This window comes from Meriones unguiculatus, chromosome 17, assembly GCF_030254825.1.
Source record: "Meriones unguiculatus strain TT.TT164.6M chromosome 17, Bangor_MerUng_6.1, whole genome shotgun sequence".
In the NCBI taxonomy this organism is placed as follows: domain Eukaryota; kingdom Metazoa; phylum Chordata; class Mammalia; order Rodentia; family Muridae; genus Meriones; species Meriones unguiculatus.
In genome coordinates this window covers 91,964,929-91,989,400 of record NC_083364.1, presented here as the reverse complement: position 1 = coordinate 91,989,400, position 24,472 = coordinate 91,964,929, and the positions used below count along the sequence as shown (strand labels likewise).

Below are 24,472 nucleotides of genomic sequence, written 5' to 3'. Positions count from 1 at the left end.
GTCAGGCTCTGTTCTGGGTCCCTGACCTATAAGAGGAAGCAAAATAAGTAAAATATTCGATTTTCCTGATACTCAGTTTTTGTAGGAAAGGACAGAATTAAGAAAATGAGCAAATAAACTGTCTGTGTGATACTTTATGTGAACTATTGTGGTAAACATTAGGGGAAAAAAATAAGGGTAAGAGCTGTGTTCTGCAGGAGAGGTTGGTACTTGAAATCGAAAGGCGGGGAAGGCCTCCCTGACAATACCATGGTATCTTCAGGTGTCAGTGAGACTGTTGCCAGTAAGGAGTGGATTTCCAGGCAGAAAGAAGAGCATGAGTAGGGGCCTCAAGAGAGGCCAAGGAAGCCTGAATACCACTGTGGCTTAAGTATTAAAGGCTATATACTAAAATTGAATCTACTACCCCCATTTCGCCACCTGCATGTAATAGCTGTCTAGATCTAAGTCAGCATTCCCCTGAAAAAGAAATCAGTGCTGGTAAGATTTCCCAGTTTGTGGTCTGGTACAGGTCTCAGTAGCTCTTAACCAAAATGGTTGGGACTAGAAGTGTTTCAGATTTCAGATTTTAGAATGTTTGAGATATTTTTGGGGGTGGAACCCAAGTGTAAATGCATAATTCATTTATATTTCATGTACATCACTCACACACAGCCTGAAGCTGACTTTACACACTGTTTTTAAGGCATCTGTGTTTTGACTACAACCTGTTGTGTGAGGAAACTTGTGGACTCTTCTGCTTGGGACATCATTTTGACACAATTATGGATACTAAACCTGTATCTTTGCTGGGCCTTGTCTATTTCTGTCTTGATTTCTGTGTTTTTATCTGTATTTTCATGCCTTTATGACTGCCCTCCTTGCCTGAAGACTTTCACCCTTAGCTGGGATTGTGTGGTGACCATGTAGTTGATTTGTTTCTTACGTCTGGCTTGGATGTATTCATTAACTCTTTGGACTGAGTGCAGAATTTCTGGTCTTTTGTAGATATATTTTTTTAAAGTTCACTTTCTGCCATGAAATAACAAGCCTGTCCTCACATAAACAAAGAAACAAGGCTTTAAGTGTTTTAAATAAAAATACACCACAAGTCTCAAGTGTGCTGGCACAGGAAGGTGATAGGGTAGCTGGCATTTTACCTGTGTGTGAGAAGGGCTGTGGTTCACCCACTCTCTGAGGGTTCCTGCCTTGGGCAGGGCTGTGTCTCCTCCGCAGTGAGCAGTTTTAATGTTTCAGCCTTATGTTATTTATAGAGCCCGTCCCCACCCCTGCCCTGCCCTGCAGAGACCTTCAGGGGAAGGCTTTCAGATTAAGGAGTACTTCTTCAGCCTCTAGAAACTTATTTCTTTTTAACTTTTGTTGCCTTATACTTTGTGCTGACTCTGCCGAGGTCACCCCCTAAGAATCTGTCCTGGTAGGATTTAGGAGACTTGGCACTTGTCTTTAGGTTCTAATACTGAGGATAAAATGCCTTCTTTCCTGCCTTGGCACATGAAAAGAATCTTACTACTAAAAGTGCTATTAATCCAGCAGGCCCGTCAGCATGATGCATGGACAGTTATAATTCTTGTACATTTGGCCATTTCCTTCAGGAACCCTCTCTTGGGGCTTTTAGGTTGATTAGTTTTCTCTTGGCTAAAAGGGACCTCCCCAGAAAGCTCTCGTTTATGTTTGTAGGCTGTTGATAGATGTAACACAGGAGGTTGTAATACAGTGTGACAACACGTAAGTTGACAGTTTTGTCTTTTCTTCCATTCAGTTCTTTCACTGATTCTTTCCTCCTCTGAATTTCCACCCATGTGAGTCTTAAAATTGAGCTGCAACTAACATTTTGTTCTTTGTCTTCTGTTTATTGATAAAACACATAGGAACACTAATACTTAATTTAGCCTTTTGGGAAATTAAGAGCTGGGGTTGGGGTGTAATTCAGTCTAGCTTTCTTGTCTGCCTAAGGTCCTGGGTTCAAACCCCAGATCCCTCATTTTCTCTGCAAAATAAATAAATAAATAAATAAATAAAATAAAAATGACAGTATGAGCTGCCCGGTAGCTCAATGAAGAACATGTGGTTAACGCTTGCAAGGTTCTCTGTTGGATTCCTAACACCTCAAAAATAAGTAAAATAATAAAACATGGATTCTAGGAAATTGGACATGGCCCTTAGTGTTGGTAAAAATCTGTTTACTAATTCTTGTAAAGCATGTAGACATGCTAAATTTAAGAGTTAAGGTGTATCATGGTCTTCCATGGACCATTAATCTTCTAATTTTCCTAATGATTCTGAATGACATCAGAGGGGTGAGAACATGCTGCTCTGAGATGTACTGGCTGCAGTAAGGAGGGACTCCTCTTTCTTGGAAGCTCTTCTTCGAGAATCCTGATGTGTGGCCCAATGGGGGATATTCTAATACAGGAATAACATCTGGTATCTGGATGAATTACCTCTGAACTCACTGGCAAGTTACCTACGTTTTCCCTATGTGCCACACACCATAGAGATGCTTGTCAGAGCTGAAGCCATTTTAGAGTCAACAGTGGGTCTGTAGTGATTTCTGGAGCAATGTGAAGGTACATTATGCTGTGGTCATCAACCTCGTTTTGTGTTTCCTCTGGCGTCTTTCATTTTCTCTGTTACTGTGTACCTTCCGTGGCTAGAATCTCAGTTTCATAGGAGTAGAGGGTGTGTCCCTGCCATTCATTGCCCACCCCTGGCTTCTAGAACATGGCAGGTGCTCAGCAAGTGCTTCTTGAATGGCTCTGTGGGAATTTGACAGAGCCAGCACAGGGATTTGCCCAGGGAGACAATCTTTCATTCTTTCATTCCATCTATTTTCATGTTTGTTGTCTTAAGTGTATATGCTGCTGAGAGAAATAAAGAGACTTCTGGAGCAAAGGTAGAGGCCAAATAGAGTCCCAGCTGTGACGTGGTGAAGAGTTTTCTTTGCTGTTGTGGGTAGCGGAATTGTGTCATCGGGTCAGAGATAGAGACTAGGAATGTGATATTTGAGGACTGACTCAACCTGGAAGGTGCTGCTGGGCCACATTTGGGTTTCACAGTGCGCATTTCTGTCTTCGGGGCACTGTGTACCAGATTCATGTTCACAGGTTGGATGCGCTCCCAGAAATAGACCCATTAGTCAGCTGCCAAGCGAGGTTTTCATTTTGTCCTCCGTAGGCCCCTCCCCTCAACCCTCCCACAGATCAGAGTTTTCAGAGTGGCTGTGAAATGAATGATACCAGTCTATTTTCTTGATGATTTTGATTTGTTAGGAAAATTTGATTAGGTATGCATCTTGAAGTTTTCAAGTTTTGGTTGGTTTTTGAGGTGTGGATAGAAACCAAATAAAGCAAAAGAGATCTCCTCAGACTGTGGAACAGATAGAAATACATAAGCCCAAACAAGAAAACAAACAGACCCCCCTTCCCTCCGCAGAAAGGGGGCAGAATACTCCTTTGGGGGATACCTGAGTTTACACCTTAGTTGTCAGTGTGTGGTAAGAGGAGACTTTCCAGTGTGTCATTGTGAAGCTTCAACAGAAAGCCACGGTTGAGGCGAGTGGCTGCTTGCAGGGAGCGACACTCTGGGTGACCCTTGGGTATCTACCGTTTGGTCAGAGACAGCACTCTCATTATTGACTTTATGTGAGTGTTTCACCCTTCTGGGTACTATCTCAATAGATAAAGCTATTCTCACCTGTTGCCAGGAATCAGTCCGCATATGAGCACAAAACAGCTAGAAGCTGTGTTTTTATTTACCTAATCCCACAGCCAAGGTGCGTGCTCATCCTGACCCCTAAGCCCTTATTCTCAAGGTTTTTATACCCATTCTAATACAGACTCGAACATCCTGGCCACTTATTTATTTATTTATTTATTTATTTGTTGCCCTTTGCCACAGACCATAAAACCATGGGAAACGCAGAAAGCCAAAATGTGGACCACGAGTTTTATGGAGAAAAGCATGCCAGCCTGGGGCGGAAGCACACATCCCGCTCCCTGCGACTGTCACACAAGACGCGGAGGACTCGGCATGCTTCCTCCGGGAAGGCGATCCACAGGAACTCCGAAGTGAGCACCCGGTCCAGCAGCACCCCCAGCATCCCCCAATCCCTGGCCGAAAATGGCTTGGAGCCCTTTTCCCAAGAAGGTGCCCTAGACGACTTCGGGGACCCCATCTGGGTGGACCGAGTGGACATGGGCTTGAGACCTGTGTCCTACACCGACTCCTCCGTCACTCCCAGCGTAGACGGCAGCATCGTCCTCACGGCAGCCTCTGTGCAGAGCATGCCAGACACGGAGGAGAGCCGGCTGTACGGGGATGACGCTACGTACTTGGCTGAGGGAGGCAGGAGGCAGCGTCCCTATACATCCAATGGGCCCACGTTCATGGAGACAGCGAGCTTCAAGAAGAAACGCTCCAAATCTGCAGACATCTGGCGGGAGGACAGCCTGGAATTCTCACTCTCAGATCTGAGCCAAGAACATTTAACAAGCAACGAAGAAATCTTGGGTTCCGCAGAAGAGAAGGATTGCGAGGAGGCTCGGGGGATGGAAACAGAGGCGAGTCCCCGGCAGCTCGGCACCTGTCAGCGAGCCAACTCCCTGGGTGACTTGTATGCTCAGAAAAACTCCGGGGTAAAGGCGAACGGAGCACCGAGGAACAGATTTTCAGGCTACTGCCGGAATTTGGTGTCGGATATTCCCGATCTTGCAAAGCATAAGATGCCCCCGGCTGCTGCAGAAGAGACTGCTCCATATAGTAATTATAACACACTTCCCTGTAGGAAGTCGCACTGTCTTTCCGAAGGTGCCACCAACCCGCAAATTAGCCTTAGCAAGAGCATGCAAGGCAGAAGAGCAAAAACAACCCAGGTAAAGCCTCAGAGATCTGTTTCCGCGTTTTCGAAGTGGTGCATGGCTCTGAAAGTGCATGATCAGTTCGCGCTTATCAGCTTCTCATTTTAAAGCCGGTTTGGCAGCTGCTGCAGCTGCTATCGCTTCTGTCGCGCCCCTCTTAAAGTTCTGTGGGGAAGGGGTGGGGATTAAGGGCTGTGTATGTAGCGGGGTGGGAGGATGTGCTAGGAATGGCAATAGAGCTATTAACTTCATCCCGGGAGACTGCCTCTCAACTCCGTCCTGTCCCTCAGCGGTACCTCCCTGGTGGGGCTCGGTCCTGTCTGTAGACAAGCGGGCGCGGTGGGCTGCAGGTGCTGAGCTCCTATCCACAGTGCAGCAGGTGGGCAGAAGCCCGTGGGCAGCGCCTCGTGTTTGGTTCAGGGCGGGCTGTGGCCACTTGTCAGACTCTCTGGTGCTGGCAGGACCGCTGTCTTACAGGAGCCATTTCAATTTCCTGTTCCTTGTGATGCGGCCAGCCCTTCTCTGGAGGGAGGTGTAGCAGAAGCAATAACATGGGCCGGTTCCCAGTTTCTAGTTTGTAGACAATTTGTTTGACCTTGGGCAAACCCCGACTTGTAGGTTCCCTCTGAGAAGTGGGATAAAGATGCTTTGCTGGCTTGCTGGGCCGTTTAATGCAGGAAGAGAGTGGGTGTGAACAGGTTAGTAAGAGACCTGAAAAGTGTTCCACCAGTGGAAGGAGGGCCCGCTAGCCTCACTGGCAGTGATAGTGGGAGTGAGTGTCCAACAGCCCTTTATGCTTTCATCCTTTTCTGATGCTCCTTCTCCTGTGGCAGGTTGTGGGGAGCTTGGGATTCTGACCAGGGTGAGAAGTGGTTAGTGGACTGTGATGCTGACCCCAGAGGGAACCAGTTTGCTTTGAAAGTAGTCATTGTGGACATCATGATGACCTGCAAAGGCTCTTGCACTTTAACCCTGCCCAGTAGGGGGCAGTGCTACACCCTGGCCTCTCTACAATTTGAGTCAAATGGGCACTGACAGTCTTACTTTAAGGTTTGGCCAGGTAATGGAGGGCCTCAAGTGAGGCTGGCTTTCTTCCTGAAGATTGGTTTGGCTGGAGTCACCAAAGCCACCAAAGCTACCAAAGCCTTCACCTTCTTTGTATCTGGTCAACTTTGGGCAAGTTAGTAGTTGTTTTAAAGCCTTGATTTCTTTACGTATCTAAGTGGAAGTATCAGGACTGGGGACTCCAGCCCAGTGGCAGAGCACTTGCCTGCCTTGAAAGAGGCTCTGGGTTAGTTTAGATTCTTGCATTGTGGATATACAAGTAGGGGTAATAATAGGACAATTTGAGAAAGTGGAATGAAATCATGCATGAGTCATGTAGCCTGGTACTGAGGAAGCAGCCAGGTGGGGGAACTGGTTTACCGGTGTAACCCTCAGCATTGTTAGTGGTGCTGTGTGGGTTGAAGACTTGGGGCAGTTGGCTGTTTGTGCCCAGATCTTGTGCTGATGAAAAATCGGAGTGTGTCATTCTGAGAAGGAGACAGGAATTGTGCGTCTACGAGGCACTGTCTGGATTTTAACCTCTCTTTTCTTCTGAGTTTGAGACTAAAACAACAATGAGATTGTGACAGAAGTGACCCCTACCTTGTGGACCCTCTCACCACCCTGTGAGGGTCACCAGTGAACTGTACATTTGGCAGTTCATGGACAGGTGACCTGTTGAAGGTTCCCATGAGAAGCACTGAAGGGCTGCCCTGAAATTTCCTGCCATCCGATTAGCACCACAGGACTGACTCAGAGAGATACTCTGCCTGCCTTGAGGTTGGCAGAGGTTATGCTGACCCAGACAACAGCTTTGCCTGGAATGATTCAGTTAGCCAGTTCCCTGGGTAAGGTTGGAGAGGGCTACCCAGCAGTGCTCTGGATTACTCTTCCCCATTGTTCTAACACCAGAGATAGCCAGACCACTTGGCCCCACTTGCCTCTGGCCTAGTCACAACCACCCATGGAAGGAAGAGGGGGAAAGGGAGACAGTGCTCCCCTCCAGAGCCAGCTCTGCTGAGAGCTCCCCCGGGAAACATCAACACAGTATCTCCATCCCTGGGCTTTCCAACTTAATGTACAGACGTGAGATCATCATAGCTGGTGCCTCACAAAGCCACTGCTTAATGGAATGCAAAGTGCTACAGACAGGGAATCCTAAGAAGGCCATTTACATGCTGGCTTGGCTGCCCATCCACTGTGTGACCTTGGGGAAGTCACTTCCTCGTGTAAGTCCCTTGGCAGGGAGAGTGGCACCATCCTCCAGCCGGGCTGTATTAAGTGAGCCAAAGGGGACGCCATGCTTGGAAGCCTTTGTGGAGCTTAGAAAATGAGCGGAAGTATTATTTTGGTATTGACTTTATATGTTGAGTAAGAATCTTTAATGACTTGAAACAAACCCCAGAATTATGCACAACACTATCCATCCACCCACATTTTCCTAGTCTAAGTTTGAGCCCTCTGTGTTCTAAACAGTGTATTTTAAGAGACAGTGGGTGTGGAAGTCTCCTTGAAAAGAATTCTTCTTTTGCTTTTCAAAGTTTTTGACCCAAGGGACCTCTGTAGCAAGCTTGAATCACAGATCTCAGTCTCCTTGCCTGCCCTGGTGATGTAGTTCAGTCTCCAGCCCTGTCAGCCATTCCACTCCCACCGGAAAAAGTTCCTGGCAAACATTTGGCTCAAGAGCACGACCTCACAGCCTGGAGAAAACACCCTGGATCCAAAATAATGTGGACAATTGCTCTTGATTTGAAAATGATCAAGAAAAGGTTTTGGCCGTTCTTCCTGTTTCTGTATTGTGTATGGTGGTCGGATTTGTTACTGAAATGGGCCGGCTGTGGAATTCACATGTGAGCTCTGAAGGTAGCATGTAGGATGAGCTGCAGTATCTGGCACATGATTATTTGTTTAATTTATGAGTTTGGACATGTATGTTTTGCACATGTACACATGTTGTATATAGTTTGTACTGAAAATGAACACGAATCCAGCTTCCCACTGTTGGAGCTGGGTTTAGTTATTGGTTTCAACAACAACACAGGATACACTGCTCCTTGGATGTAATTGACACCTTGATGGATTTTGGCCTGAACTTGGCTCTTTGCTTATTATTTCTTTGGTAATGGACTGAGGAGAGGGCAGCCCGGGGTCATGCAGAATCAAGGATGTCAGCAAGTCTGAGCTTGGAGTTTTTGCCTTCCGCCTCTTGGCTATTTAACCTCACGGATCTGGGTTCTTTTCAAAGGGAGTTGTTCATAGGAAGATTCAATATTCTAGGAGGCAATGAAGGCAAAACTTAGAATACTGCCTCTCGAGAAAGTTACAGATGTCTGCTAAATAGTGGATTTAGTAGGTGGGGCAAGGCTTGGCTTTGTCATGTTCTGGAGTTCCACTCTTCTGCAGCTCTGAGGCTTTCAAGAGATGAGTAGGAAAGAGGAGACACCACCATTGATTGGTGCTCTGTCTTGTGGCCAGGCCTAGATTATCTATGGAGTGCCTGAGGGAAACTTTGGCTTGGAGCCATTGTGCACACTTGAGGAGACCTTCCTTCACCCAAATAGGAGGTGCAAGAATGTGACTTGGCTGTACTAAGGCTGTTGCAAGGAGCCACAGAAACTAGAGAGCTGCAAGGAGATCTGGGCTGAGATGAGATGGCCAGGTGCCAGCATCTCCACGTTCCCCAGAAGTCCATGCACCCCGCTGGAATAGGAAGAGGCAGTGAGCTCTGTTAGAGCTTAGGGGTTCATTTCAGCCTAACTTCCTGGAAGAGCCTCACAGACCCTTTCTACCTGACTCCGAAGCTTTTCTGGGAAGGAGGGTATCTTAGGCAGCATTTGTTGCTTTAAAGAAACGCCATAACTGTGACCACTCTTACAACAGAAAGCATTTAATTGGGATTGGCTGGCAGGTTCAGAGGTTTAGCCCATTATCATCATGGTGGGAAGCATGGTGGCACACAGGCAGACATAGTGCTGGAGAAGTCGTTGAGAGGTCTGCTTCTGCCTCTGCAGGCAGCAGGACTAGGGAGTAGCTTTGAAATCTCAAAGCCAACCCCCAGTGACACATGTCCTCCAACAAGGCCATACCTTCTGGTCCTTTCGGACAGTGCTACTCCTTGGTGACCAAGCATTCCAATACATAAGCCTATGGGAGCCATTCCTCAAACCACCACAAAGGGTGACCTAAAGAGATTAGGCGTAAGGTCTCAAACCCCAGGTCTTCCTTCCAAGGCATTCTGCATATGGTGGTGCTTCCATAGCTGTAGACTAACGTGTTATAATCCTTAATTCAGGTGGAGGAAAAACAGCCTTGTTGGTTAAGAAGGGAGTTAGTGCTGGCCATTCCAAATTAGATGACTAGGAAAATTGTAGGCACTGTCCCTGGCATTTCCTTTGATCAGCGACTAACAGAGTTGATGGTCTTGCTAAAGAGCCTTGTATTAGATCAGAAGAGGATCTTGAGTTCCTAAAAAAATCATTTTTTATTTTGATGAGTTTGTATGGTTTGACCCCTTAGCTTAAATAACTTAGAAATAAGTGTGTTGCCAGAGCTGATAACTGGCCCCCTTCGCTGGTCGAATCTCTACCTGTGTCCCAAACACTTTGTTGTGTCTTTGTTTCTGGGCTTTGTTCTGGCATAAACACATGGGCCACCTTTCTGTATTTCATCTTTGGCGTTCATGGGTCCCCTAAATCCATTTAGAGATGTCTGGTTTAGAGTCCTTTTGTTAAGTGCTAGAGAGCTGGTCCCACAGTTAAGATTAGGGGCAGCTCTTACAGAGGACCTGGGTTCAGTTCCCAGCACACACATAGCTGCTTACAACATTCTGTGATTCCAGTGTCAGAGAATGTAATTTCCCCCTTCTGGCCTCAGTGGGCTCCTGCATATATGTGGTATACATATACATGTACAGTTAAAATAAAAAATAAATGGTTTTTTTAAAGAAATGCTTTAAAAAGATTTCTTACATTTATGCCTTATGAAACAAAATATCTTTTTTTTTAAAGCCCTCTTTTCTGCCTTCTGGTGATTTGGTTGTTTGTCTGCCCCCCCCCCTTTTTTTGTAATTCCATCTTTGTCTCACTTTTGGCATATAAGTTCTGCAGTAAGGCATTTGTTTTGAAAACCAGCTCTTCTGTTTCCAGCAAGGTTGTCTGACTCTTTGCCAAGATCTTTTTGGAGGAGGTGGGTGGTGCGCGGGTAGTTGGGAGAGTGGCTAACAGAGCCACTTCTCAGGCCGCTTTACGCACTTCAGAGATATTGTGGAACCGTGGAGCTTCTGTTTTTGTGGGCCCTGTCTTGATTAGTCATCACTTTAGTAATTGCAATAGAAATATAAGAAATGCTCATTAATTCATTTTAAATTAGGAATGGTTCCATTTCACATTCATGTAAATATCTTTATACTTGTGTGGATGAGTGGTTTTGTTTCCTGTGTGTCTAAATCTCTGACTTCTGGTTCACTGGAGAGCATCAGAGTCTCTAGTCTGGTTCTGTGCTGACAGTGTGCTGCTTGGCTGTCCCATGCAGGATTCAGCCTCTGCATGGGGCTGGGAGAGGAAGAACAGCAGGGACCCCCTGCAGGTATCGGGGGTCGCGGGGCCATTGCTGGACTTGCTACTCATTTATATTAAGAGGTTGGGACTGCAAGTTGGTGGAAATCCTCAAACTTTTGATGTAGTGTACCAGTAGAGAAACATCTGTGCCGCTCAGTTCAAATTGAGTCACGATAATGTGTGAGTGATGGCTGCAGAGCCTAACTGGGGAGAAAGGGCTGGAATCAGGAGGTTAGCATCCTGAGAACAGGGATATAAGGGTCTGCTGGATGTGGCCAGGAAGCCAGCCTGCTGCAGAGGTCTGACGGAGTCTTCACTTCCCAGTGAAGAACTCGAAAACATCTGACCCACTTTTCACTTATCAACTGAGCCCAGCTAATGTTGGACCACCCACTGACAAGAGCGCTGGGTCCATCAGAGAACCTAGTTTCCCCTCTTAGTTTACGTTATGTACTTTAAAAAATTAAATAAAAAAATTCAAATGAATTATGGCTGTATCCGCAGAAGGCGCACAGAGCTGCTTGAGGTTGCAAATGCAAGCTTTATAGCAGAGCCTCGTTCATCATCTCAACTTTAGCACAGCCTTGGTGAGCTTGGCAATGACTAAACCTTTGCATCAAACTAAAATGTTTTTCCACGAGGAACTGTTTTCCTTTTCTTGAGATAGTGGTGGGAAATGAGCAGCAGTTAGTTCATTCAGTAATTATTTTTGAAGTGCCTACCCCATGCCAGGCGCTATTCTCGGCACTTGGGATGTGTCAACGAGAAAAACTCCAGAGCTCGTGGAGTGAGTTGTGGTGAAACGGGGGTGTGTGTGGCACAGACTAGATAGTGCAATAGTAAGGGATGTGCTGTATAAGCAAGACTGGGGTGACCAGGTGGGGGCTGTAGCAGGCAACTTCAGACTGGGGGGCTCAGGGTGTGACCTCAAGAGAGGTCAGACTTGGGGCTTGAAGGCGAGGAGAGAGCTGTCTATTGAGTTGTAAGGTGGGAGGCTGCCTCACCCATCTGGGGAAAGGCAAGGAGCTCAATCAACGTGGCTGTGGTGGGGCTGGTGAGCGGAAGTGGAGATGGTGCAGAGGAGTTGGCATGGCAACTGCAGGAGGGAAAGGGAAGGTATGTGGCTGTAGAAAATCAGGAACGTAGATACTCCTGGCAGAAAGAACTGTAGAAACCATGGCCTGGAAAGAGCGTCTCGGTTCACTCAGGGCCCAAGTACTGAAGCTGGATGTTTGGGCTGGGTCCTGAGTGACAGGAGCTGGAACCCTTCCTCTTATGCCAGGAAAGCTTATCTGGCAACAGTGTATGGCCCTGTACTAGTGGAAAGAAGCTCGCTATGTTACCATTGTGCAGCTAGCAAGGGAGGAAGATGGCCTGGGAGGTGGTACAGGAAGTAGTGGAAGGATGCACAGAGGATGTCCAGGAAGGTGGAAGCAAGTCCCAGGAGGAGCAGACGAAGGGCTGAGGATGACTCGTGACAGGTGGACTTAGAGCACTCTCCCATGAGGAGTTACCTGAAGCAGTGTTTTCGCTTGCCACCTTGTAATGGATTCCCTTTTTAGAAATTAGGAGTTTTAGTTCCAATGGTTCTATTGAGAGAAGTTGTGAGTCGCTCCCAGTGGGAATCATTAGGGGACGAATGGCTGGTGGAAACTTAGAAAGCCATGGAGCTGCTGCCTTGGGAGGGGAAGAAAAGATAAGAGAGAGCTGGTCTCCTATTTCTAGCAAGTTAGTAATGACAATTATCAGCAGTGCCCAATAACTGCTAATTCAATGTAGATTATGTCAACATTTTCTTATTTGCTATGCTGTTTTGAGAATGTGAAGATGATCTAAAGGCCTCATTAGCATTTGAAGCTCCCACCTATCTGCCTGCATGCTTTTCTCATGAGATCTTGTTTATACCAGATTCCTCAATGCAAGCTCCCTTCCATGTTGCTATCGGAAGCTTGTAGCTATGGCCAGCCTGTGCCTTTTATGCTGTGTAAGCGCTAACACGAAAGGAAGGCCTCAGATGGTGATGACAGCAATTAGAGTTGACATTTTTGTCCTGGAATGTCCAGGGTGCGGAAGATGTTTGCGGCACCGTTCCTGGGTTGTTGGGGTCCCTGAGCACCTCATGAAGTGCTTCATTAAGTAGACACAGGTGCAGTAGCTGGAGGCATGGGTCTGGGGTAGAAGGCACTGAAAGGAAACCAAAGTAGGCCTTGCTGGCCCCATTGTGTATATGAAGAAAGTGAGACCCAGATCAATATAGTCTTTTGCCCAGAATTGGCACCTTCTATACCGATATTACTAAAGGAAAGTATACTGAGTATGTCTAGGAGCCGGTACTTAGAACCAAAGAGTGAGAGTGTGTGTGTATGTGTGTGTGTGTGGTGATGTATGGTGATGTGTAGTGCATGTGAGAAGGAGGCTTTTATGTTTAGGAGCAAGAGTTCTAGTTCAGTTCAACACTACTGAGATTCAGTGAATTCTATAGCGTGCACTCAGCTTCTCGATAGGTGTGTTTGAATTAAGCCAGATCCATCAGGGAAATTAAAGTGACCAAGAAAAACAGTTTCTAATTGCATTCTCCTTATAGCTACAAGTGGCCAATTGATTCTGCTGGTCTCTGAATTGTCCCAGGGCCCTTGCACTTTGTAGCTAATTAGCTTTTCAAAATTGGTTCTGCACATGAGCACAGGGAATTGTCCCTTGGAGTCTTTGTAAGTCCTCCGGGGAAAGGCGCCTTGCTGCCAGGCATCGTCAGTTCCTAGTCTTCATGCTGGTGCTTCTGGTCTTTAATGGAGCAGAAACAGGCTTTGGTTTTGCCTCTTGAAATTTTGGTACAGCAACCATCATTGCCCAGCTCAAGTGGCCCAAAAGTGACCCTTGCCTGGCAGCTGCGGTGTACATGGAGCCGTAGCCGGGTTCTCGGGCAGCCGGCAGGGAGGCATATACACTCATTTTGGGAAACTGCCAATAGCATGGAAACTAGTGAGTGCTCTGAAAATCTGGTTGGGGGGATTTTGTCTTGGGACAGTGAGATTGAAGAACATCTCCATCCTTTGCCTGTGCTCATAACTGGAAATCTCTTCAATGCACCATTTTTAGTGGGGACAGTTGACTCTGAGCAGAAGTCAGAAGTTAGTTTCATCTGTTTGGGTCTTTCTGCTTCCTTTCATTTCCTCTGCTTTACTCTTCATCCTCAACAGTGTGAAGGCTGCCACTGAGCTACACCCCTAGATCTCCACAGACCTTTACTTCTTTTCTTCCCTCCCCTCTTCCTTCCTTCCTTCCTTCCTTCCTTCCTTCCTTCCTTCCTTCCTTCCTCTTCCTTCTTTCCTCCTTTCTTCAGTCATTCTTCCTTCCTTTTTATTTTCCTCAAATTTCCATGTATCTATGTATGGTATGTGTATTTGTGTATGGACATGTTTTTACATGTATGGATGCAAATGTGAATGGGTACACGCATATGTGGGAGTATGAAAGTTTTTGCATATGTGAATACACATTTGTTGTGGGTGTGTGTCTGGAATTACAAATGAGTGCTCCTCCCATTTGGCATTTATGAAGGTTTGTGGTATCAAACTTTGATCCTCATGCCTGCATGGCAAGCACTTTATTTAACCTTGGAGCCATCTCTCCAGTCTCCTGTGACTTTTGAAATTAAAACTTGGAATTTGTCTAAATAGGCTAGAAGAGACAAGATGCTGAGAAGTTTAGTTAGGTGAGATGGATCTTGCATTTGATACAAAAACTGCAGAGCCTCCAGGCATTGTTACTTCCTGGTGTCAGTCTTTGGGATTGCTTGCTGCTGAGACAATCTTGGAGATTGCTAGGTACTTCTCCATGTGGGTGGAATCATATTTCTCAGTTGTGAAATTGTCTAAAGACTGAGAAAGGCGGGGGGTGGGGGGACTTCTGAAAGACAGAAGAACATTTGTGTCTCGGTGAGGAAAAGAGAAGCATATTGAACAGTACCCCTGGCTGGGTTGACCTATCATCTGTGCTAGATGACAGGCTTCAGGGTATCTGGGACAGCCCGGATGACTACATAGGGGTTGGAGCAGGGCAGCTGACATCTTACCTAATGGGTCACACGGGGAATGAGGTGGTATGTGTTGGGCAGGCCCAAGGACCCTCCCCAGCCATTATACTGAGCCATGTGCTCTAGAAGTATGTGAGCTGAGCTGGGGCCGAGTGGCTTCCTCCCTGGAGCAGTCACATCTTTACTCAGTGTGGTGATCACCCCAGAGCTGAACACACACAGCCCGCACCGTTGCAAGTTTATAGCTTCAGTTGGCATGAGCAGATGTTCAGGGGTGACATAGAGGTGAGTGTCCAGAGAGCCCTCAGCACTTGGCTTATGCGGAGACAAGGAGGTCTGTAGATGAGTGAATGGCTTGTGTTCTTGTTTGTTGTGAACCATAGATGGGCATTGAGAACTGTCTAACTTGTGTCCTCTCTGCAGCTCTTCTAGGTCCTTCCACCATTGGCTTCTAGCTGTTTGCTCTGCAGGTTAAAACTAAATAGAGGATCAACCCCCAGAGAAAACTAGAGAGACTGTTAAACAAAGCGGGAGAAGGATGGAGTTGATAATGCAGGCAAAGACCCAGTCACAAGCTGTCCCACAGTTGAGCCATAGGGCTTCCATGCTTCACAGTGGGACAGGTTCTTGGCATCGAAAGTTCAAACCTCCCATCCGTCACTAACTAGACTTAGGATGTTCTGAGCACTGGTGTTCACATCTGTTAACTAAGGGGTTGGTTTGTAAGGTTCCTTCTAAGATGTTTGGAATCATCTCCTTTCTTCTTTGTCCTGAAGTAGCTCCTGTGTTGGCTGTTTTCTACGTGGCTTCTCAGAGTGGCTATAACTCGTTCCTTCATACATGCTTGTGGCGGTTTGAATGAAGCCTCTCTCATAGTCTCAGGCATGTGAATACTTTGTTCCTAGTTAATGGTTCTGTGTGGCAGATTTAGGAGGGTGGTCTTGTTGGAGAAAGTATGTCACTGCAAGACTGGAGCGTTAAAGATCATTTCAAGCTAGTTTTGGTGGAGCACACCTTTAATCTCAGCAAGGTTGAGGCAGAAGGCAGAGGCAGGCTGATCTCTGAACTCAAGGCCAGCCAGGGCTACGTACTGAAACCTTGTCTTGAAAAACATAACAAAACAAAACAAACAAAACTCCCACAAACAAAACAGAAAGAAAGAAAAGAAAGAAGGACCATTTCAAGTTCATCTCTTGGCTTCCTGCTTGCAGTTTAATCGTGAACCCTCAGCTTCCGTTGTTTCAGCAGTTGTGTTTGCTACTTGCTGCTACACTTCCTGGACTTGCCAGAATCTTACCTTTCTGGAACCACAAGTCCAAATAATATCCTTCTTCTGTCCATTGCTTGGTTCTGTATCACAGCAATGGGAAAAAACAGCAAGTATACAGACCCAGCCTCTTTCTGAGGACTGAGACCTATGAAAATCAAATTTAAGAAATTCACAGATTTCTTGTCTTCCATGGCTTTTGGCTATTGAAAATTGTCATTCCCTTATTGTCTTACATCTACAGGGACACAAGTGTCCCTGCCAGAGAGAATGTGGGTTGATAATAGTGCTTTTTGTTTGTGTAGTGGATTTTTTTTACTAACTGAGTCTGGGTTCTTCATGACCATCAAAGAACCGCCGAGGAACATAAAACACAGTAATAGGCCAGCAGGCCCAGGGTGTGTTGGTCTGTTTTTGACTGTTAAAATGAAATGCCCTAGGCTGGTTAATTTGTAAAGAAAAGGCCTCTATTTAGCTTAGTCTGTGAGGTCCAAGAGCTTGGTTCCAGTATCTGCTGGCTTTGTTGGGGTCTTTGGTACATAGCATCATAGTGTGAGTCGATCTGAGAGGGAGAGATTGCATGGTGAGGTAGGGAGTCAGAGATTGAAGGGACCAGTGACTAGCAACTCACTCTCACAGGAATCACTTCAAAAGTCTAGCCTTGGTATTTCCCAAGGGTAAGACCCCCAGTGACCTTAGTAACTCCCACAAGGGCCTACCTTTTTGTTTGTTTGTCTCCTGTGAAGGAACTCCAGCTCTTAAGGGTTCTACATCTCCCACTGTTGCTGTACCAGGGACCAGGCTTCCAACTGTCAAACCCTTGGACAGCAAACCACATCTAAACCACAGCACAGCATGTTGATGAGCCGTGTCTGTGATTTCTTTGTCTCCCGTAAGTCCTTGCTACTGCCATTTGGAATGGAGTTGATGCTTGGTAGCTACTCATCTATGGCTGCCACCTCTGGTCCACCCTTTCCTGCACTTCATGTCATTGTTCTCCTATGTTTTTATAATAGTGAACTGAGAACCACTGTCCCAGGCTGACTGAGATAGAGACAAAACACACCCATTTGGGCCAGGTGTGACTCAGTCTGCCCCACTGCCTCCCAGCAAAGATTTAAGTTCAAAGTATTAATTTTTATGACAGTTCAGAGTATTTGTTTAGTTTTTACATATTTCAATCACCATTAGTTATTTGTGAGACTAAGGGTCCCCAAAATGGGGACCAGTCTGTGTACTGCTTTGCCTTTTCCTCTGTGTCACACTCAGGGTCCTGTTGTCCTCCTTTGAGAAAAGTCAGTCTTTCTCATCCCTCAAGCTCGAAAGCCAGCCTGTCCCACACTGTTGTCACCGTCTTCCCTGTTGTCACCGTCTTCCCTCGATTACTACCATCATTTAATTATTGTTTATGGAAATCCCCGTGGTGCTTCAGACAATTGAGATTCCGATTTAAGAACCTACCCCTGTGACCCGGAAGCATTCGGCTACAGTACAGGATCAGCTCTTCACTGGGAGCGGATAATCCAGCATCTTGGCAGTTGCCTGGCCCTGTCCCTTGGCTCAAGGCAGTGAGTTGCCTACTTCAGGCTCCTTACATCCTGCTTCTAAGGGCAAAGTAACTGGAGAGCTGCCTTGGAGCTGTGGGCCCCACAGGCTGACTTAGCACAGTGCAGAGTGAGGGGCTGTTTTCGGGAAACCAGGCTCGTTAGGGTGTGAGGACTCTTGCCTGCTCTTGGGGCGTGGAGACCTCGCTGGTGAGTGGGTGTGCTGGCAGTTGATTTAGTCACCCCATTGTAAAAGAGACTCACACGCAGCCCTTTTATTCTACTTTATTTTTAAGTATCAGCTGTAAAGATCTAGTTATGCATTGTAACCCCAACCTCTGGAACAGCCAATTCTCCCTGCTGAATTTCCCAGGGTTCAAGGCTGGCTGGGGTGGCTGAGGGCTCAGAGCTCCCTCAGCATGGTTGTGCTAGAATCTCAATAGCTGGCTTGCCAATTAGCTAATTAAGTCAGATAAATGATAAGGTCTTTGAAGTGTTCCCTGTGCCTTTTATATTTCTTGAACATTCTGAATCATTAGGCTGCATGGCGGGTGGTTGGTTGAAGGTTTGCTTCCCTGAGCCGCTCCGCAGTGCACAGGCGTGAGGAGTGACGGTCGGTCATCATTGGAGCTGGGTGGGCCGTCTATGCTGCAGGGCCCCAGGCTGGACCAGGTGCTCCCAGGTTCCTTCAGCGCGTGATGCATGTCTGCTTCTCTCTCCCTTTCTCTCTCCAAGGATGTTAACACAGGCGAGGGCAGCGAGTTTGCAGACAGTGGGATCGAAGGCGCTACCACCGACACAGACCTCCTGTCTAGGCGATCTAATGCCACCAACTCCAGCTACTCGCCCCCCACCGGCCGAGCCTTTGTGGGCAGCGACAGCGGCAGCAGTTCCACTGGGGATGCCGCACGCCAGGGGGTGTACGAGAATTTCAGGCGGGAACTGGAGATGAGCACCACCAACAGCGAGAGCCTGGAGGAGGCTGGCTCTGCGCACAGCGATGAGCAGAGCAGTGGAACCCTCAGCTCCCCGGGCCAGTCGGACATCCTGCTGACGGCTGCGCAGGGCACCGTGCGGAAGGCTGGCGCGCTGGCAGTCAAGAACTTCCTGGTGCACAAGAAGAATAAGAAGGTGGAATCAGCTACGCGGAGGAAGTGGAAGCACTACTGGGTGTCCCTGAAAGGTAAGGGAGGCCAGCCCAGCTGCATGCTGGGAGTTCCAATGGGTGCATTCTGCAGGTACTCACATAATGGACTGTTGTTATGCAATATTTCATGGTTGTATATTTAAAACATAGTCTGTTGTGGCAGAAACACAGCATTAGGTGCACATTTCTTTGAAAGTCAAATCCTGGGGTAAGGATAAGGGCCATCACTGAAGAGCTGAAAGATCTGGTTTGGGGTTTGGTTTTCTTTTTCTGACTCTGTTTTCAATACTGGGAACTGGACCCAGGGCCTGGCACGTGTTACATGTTACACAACCACCCTAGCCCTGTGTCACACCCCATAGGTCTTTGTACTTTTATATTTGTTTTGAGGTACCAAATTGCCCAGGCTGGACTTGGCCTTGTAATCATCCTGCCTCAGCCTCAGGGGTAGTCACCAAACCTGGCTCATTAATACAGTTTTAAGTATATGATATGCTATTGTTGACTCTATGTACAACATTGTAGGCAGGCCTCTAGAGCTTATTCATCTGACTGAATTGAATGTGTCTCATTCAGTAACTCTCTTGGCATGTTACCCACCCCTGCAAATGCTCTTTCAATGTTTTCTGTGCTTCATGGTTGTCTTGGTTTCATTTCTGTTGTTGTGATAAAATATTCCAACCAAAAGTGTTACCGGGAAGGAAGAGTTTATTTGGCTTACAATCCATCATTTTGGGGAAGTCAAGGAAGAATCCAAGCGGCTCATCACATCACATCCGCAGTCAAAAACAGAGAGTAATGAATGTACCCATCCTGCCTGCTTTTTTGCTTGTTCTCAGCTAACTTTCCCCATCCTATACAGTTCATGACCCTCTGCCTAGGGAATAGTGTAGCCCACAGTGGGCTGGGTCTTTCTCCATCAGTTAACAAGGCAGCGTTCCCTAGACATGCTCATAGACCAACTTAATAGAGACAATTACTCAGTTGAGACTCTTTTCCAGGTGATTTCAAGTTGTGGTAAGTTGACATTTCAAAGCCACCAATACAATAGTTCAGTGAGGGGAACTTTTCATATCCAGTTTTCTCATAGATTCTGGTTCTGATGGACAGTTTTGAAGCATGAATTCCCCTCCAACATTTTTTTTTTTCATTTGTTCAAGTTTATGTTTCACACAGTGACTGTTGTAAAGGGAAGAGTCCTTGACATTAATCCAATGAAATGGCTCATGGTGTGAGGAATCTTTAGTTTTTTAAGTGGTAGAATTTCACTGATTTTACAGGCTTCAATCTGATGCAAATGGCATGTCTAAATCATCATTTGTTTCTTAAGAAGCCACTATTTTATAGTCCAGCTATATGTATTGAAATACTTTTGGGCATGCACACAGATGATGTGGGTATCACCATGCTTGCTTCTCAAAACATAGTGCTGACATGTTTCTGCCTATTGCCATTTGGCATCCTTTCCTGAAGGGGGATGTGTGTTTACCCAACCCTGTATGGGACTGGAGCTTTGTAATTGATTTGTGAGCACCATGTTAGAGAAAGAAAAACATTTCATGAGTACTTTTAGAGGTGTTTTTGTTGTTGTTGTTACAAAGCTAGGTTTGAGATTGAGATAGGGTGGGGTTCAGATGAGAGAGACAGGAGAAAGAAGCCAGAGATGATCAAGTAATGGTTTAAAAGCCAGATCATTTAACATTAGCTTTGGAGGTTACTGTGGGGTCATCTGAGTGTAGAGGCCTGGGCCTGTGCAGAGCTCTGCCCGGTGTGGCTAGTGTATGCCTGAGTAGGGAGAGTGTGCAGGTCACCCCGAAGGTCAGTCATAACACGGGTGGCCCCCGTTACTGGTGGTGCTAGCTGGCTTTTTTTTTGTTTCTTTGTCTTTGTCTTGCTTTGATGTCTGCTGAAATAGGAACCTATGTGCCTGGTTAGGTTATAGATTCTGCTGTGCATCACAGATACCCATAATGACAACAGCAAAGCAAGACAGATACCCCATAAAGCTTGTTGGTAACTGTTTCCTGTAAAGTCACCAGAGGCCCAGACTGTCTGTTTTGTTGCTCACGTTATTGTTTATGTTGTATAGGATCGTGCTTATAAAACACAGATGTTTATCCTGTGGGGATACTTTGGAAAACCATTGCTGGCCTTTCTCACTCACCACCTGCCTCAGCCTCATTTGGAGAAGTGCTGTGGGGTTGCTTCTGGGGGCCCCTGTCATGCCAGCTGTTCTGCTATGATGGGATGAGCTGGAGAAGAAATAATCCCCTCCCCCCCCAGACCATAAGTACATATCCCCTTTCCTCTAGTACCACTTCTGTTGGGTGGCTATTCCTGGGGAGACATGAACAAACATCTGCTCGACCCCAGTAGGAAATTGGCAACAGACCAAAGTAAGGATATCACCAAAGCCTAAGTTGAAGTGTTTAAATAAACTTGATGAGTTTATTGGGGTCATTTACGAGGCTATGGGGGAGGGGTAACTCAAAGACAGATGGTTTACCAACAGCCCACCTCAGCATGAATGTCAGCTCATGAAAGCCCGCACTGTGGCACAGCTTGGAGGGAGTTCAGCTGGTAGGAAAGGATCTCTCCCTGTAGCTTAGTTGCCCTGGGCCTCTTCAGGCAGCTGAGCTAGTCTCTGCTTCTTCAGGCAACCCTGCCTGCCTGAGAGTCTCAGTGTTTGCTCTTTGCTGCTTATGAGTTTGGGGAGGAAAGGACCTAGCGCATCTGGTCAGTTTCAGGGACTTTCTTAAGGTCTGAGTTATTTTCTTGCTGGGTTTCAAGGAGAGTCCTAACAGGATGGATGTTTCATCACCCCTCAAGAACAAGCTTCCCTGCGAGATGCAGTAATTTCCCCCTTGGAGGAAGGTGCCACACAGCACCCATTCTCATTATCCACATTATTAATCGCTGCCAATGCTTAAAGCCTGACACAAAGACCACCCACATCCCAGCTGGCTATGGTGCCCTTCTGTGTGGTGCTTCCTACTTAATGACTCAGGAAGTTCAGAGACTGGTCCTCATATTAGCATGCCTGGACCGCCATAACACAGGACCACCACTGGATGTCCTGAACAACAGAACTTTCTTCTCTTGCAGCCAAAAGTCTGAAGTCCTGTTGGCTAGGTTGGTTTCCTTTGAGGTCTTGTGCCTTGATGTGGACGCCGCTGTCATCTTTGGGTCTCAGCACATGCTCTTCCCTCTCTAATGGCTGTGCCCAGTGTCCATCAGATTAAGGGACGCTCATATAACAACCCTTTACCTTAACTGCTTCTTTAAAGGTTGTGACTACAAGTATCCCATTTCTGACATATGGGGGTTAGGACTCAGTGAGGAGATGTGGGAAGGGGTGTGATTTAGCCTGCGAGAAGAGCCTGCATTTGTGGCTTAACAAAGCAGCCTGGTCTCTTCTTATTCTGCATTTGAGAATATAATTTCTTGGTACAGAATAGAATAATGAGATGACTCATTTTACTTTGGCCATAGCAGAGGCAGCTCTTTTGTTTTTGCCTTTTCCTTAAAGAATAAGTGGCACAGGCGGCCATAGTGTGTGCATTGAGTTGCCCATGAAAGGAGGGAGCTATCACACTGTCCCAATGACCCAGATCTGGGTGACACAACCTGACAGGAGCCACCAAGCCCTTTGCAATTGAATCCCGACAGGTTCCCCTTTTCTGTTGACAAACTCAGAGCCTTTCCAGTGCCAATGTCTTCTTAGCAGCCCTTGGCTACAGGTGAGGAGAGCACCACACCTGGGAACTCTTGGATAGAAGAAAAGATTTCCCTCTGGAGTGATGCTGTCAACAGCTTAATAGCTTAAAGGTCAAGTTCAAGTGACAATCAAGACAAAGACATATCAGACTGTGTGGTTCTTGAATTTGACTCTTTGTGTTAGTCTTAAAAGTGAAACAAATTGAAAATGAATAATTTCAACCACCAGCTATTACAGATAATTCTAAACCAATGTTGAGAGACTGTGGAAGTATTTGGAAGAACACACTATGTCTTAGACCAGGCTATGCACATATCAGGATTTGTTTTCTGTTGGAACAGATGTTAAAACTCTATAGATCCTTCATTTCAGACTACTCATAAAGATTGTTTAAAGCTGCATTTCCTAACAGTGGCACTATTGGCATTTTCCAGAGAGTCCTTTGTAGTGGGGGCTGTCCAATACAATGTAAAATGAATATGAATGGATCAGCTCTTCATATTATAGCAGAATACCTGTGATGTCCAACTTATAAACAGAAAAGGGTTGCTCTGGCTCATAGTTTCAGGGATTTTAGCTCGTGACTGGTTGGGCCTGTGGGAAGAGTGTGTGGCAGAGCTTATTGATTCATTGGTGGCCAGAGAGGAAGGAGAAAGGGCTGGCACCTGAGTGCCCTTCAGGAACATAAAGGCCTCCCACTAGGTTCCACTTCACCTTCCAACAGCCCCCAAGACTTCGGGACCAAGTCTGTACTCCATGAGCCTTGGGATTCCAAAGTACAGGATTCAGTGTCACACACCAGTTACTGCAGGATGGGCACCAAGTTAGGACAGCCAGAAATGGAGACAGCGTCTCTCTTTTATGGTTGTCTGGGAGCTCACTGTGTAGACCAGGCTGGCCCTTAACTCACAGAGATCCTCTTGCCTCTGCTGCTGAGTGCTGGGGTTAAAGGCATGCCTCACTATGCCCAGCACCATGAGAACTTTTTGTTTAGAGAGGAATAGTGTCCTCTTTCCATTTTTATTTAATTTTTCTCTTTAATATGTGAGCTACTTTAATGCTTGCAATTAGGCGATGATCTCCCTCCGTGGATTTTTCTCAGAAACCTTGAAGTCTTTAGAATCCCAAGGACTATGCAAACAAACAAACAAACAAACAAAACGAATTGAGACAGGAGAGTTGATAACATATATTTCAATTTATGTATGTACGTTTTGGATAATATGTGAGTGGTTTAATTGTACTTAATGGCAGAGTCCTATCAAAATTGGCGTTTTCTTTTCTTTTTTTTTGTGGTAAAACTTTTATTTTTCTAGAAATTTAGCAAAAATATTCCATTTTAAGTTATTGTCACAATGAAGTGCAACAGATGATGAAAACACATCCTACAGTGTTAGTGTTCAAACTTGGCTAATGTCCCATTTCAGTCCTTCTACACCTTCTCTATGGCCCCATGAGAGCCCCCTTAAATCTTGTACTGGTGGCACAATCTGACTTTCCATTCAGAGTTACAATTAAGCTTTTTATTAGATTGTTAGCATTTTTTTATTGTGCTTCTTTTAAAAATTTATATATTTATTCACTTTACATCCCAATAATAGCTCCCTCCCTCCTCTACTCCCTGTCCTATCCTCCCTTCCTCTGTCCTTATCCCCCTCCCCTACCTCTCAGAAAAAGGAATCCCCAACACCAGCCCAGCTTAGCACATCAAGTCACATCAGGACTGAGAGTATGCTCTTCTTCGGTGCTGTGACAAAGCAGTCCCTGCAGGGGGAAATGACTGAAATGCATTCAACAGAGACCATGTCAGAGACAGCACCCCTCCCCTTCCTAGGGCACCCACATGGAGGTTAAGCTGCCCATTGGGTATATATGTGTAGAGAGCCTGGGACTAGTCCTTGTATGGTCCTTGGTTGGCCCTCCAGACTCCACAAGCCCCCGTGGACCCAGGTTAGTTCGCTCTTTTGTTCTTCTTATGGAGTTCCTGTTCCCTCCAGATCCTTCTGGCCTTCCCACCAGTCTTCCACAGGCGTTCCACTCTCTATCTAATGTTTAGCTGTGAGTCTCAGCATCTGTTTCAGTCCATTGCTGGGTGGAGCCTCTCAGAAGCTAGCTATGTTAGGCTTCCATCTGTAAGCATAGTAGGTGTTTTTAATAGTGCCATTGGTGGGCTCTCTCCCTTGATATGTGTCTTGAGTTGGGTCAGTCATTCGTTGGCTATTCCCTCAAGCTAGTCTCTATTTTTATTCCTGTATATCTTGTAGGCAGGGTACAAAATTGGCATTTTCTAATAATACTTAATGACAT

At 46.3% G+C, this 24,472-nt stretch overlaps 1 protein-coding gene across 4 annotated transcripts in view; it reads left to right on the top strand.

The window, feature by feature from the left end:
• Tiam1 (TIAM Rac1 associated GEF 1) overlaps window positions 1-24,472 on the top strand; it is a 350,431-nt gene that overhangs the window by 228,199 nt on the left and 97,760 nt on the right. For all 4 annotated transcript variants that reach the window (XM_060370704.1, XM_060370703.1, XM_060370702.1 and 1 more), the window contains 2 exons: window positions 3,898-4,871; window positions 18,036-18,483. In XM_060370704.1, the coding sequence (XP_060226687.1) occupies window positions 3,909-4,871; window positions 18,036-18,483 (1,411 nt within the window). In that variant the 5' untranslated portion in view covers window positions 3,898-3,908. The remainder of the gene's footprint in view (window positions 1-3,897; window positions 4,872-18,035; window positions 18,484-24,472) is intronic.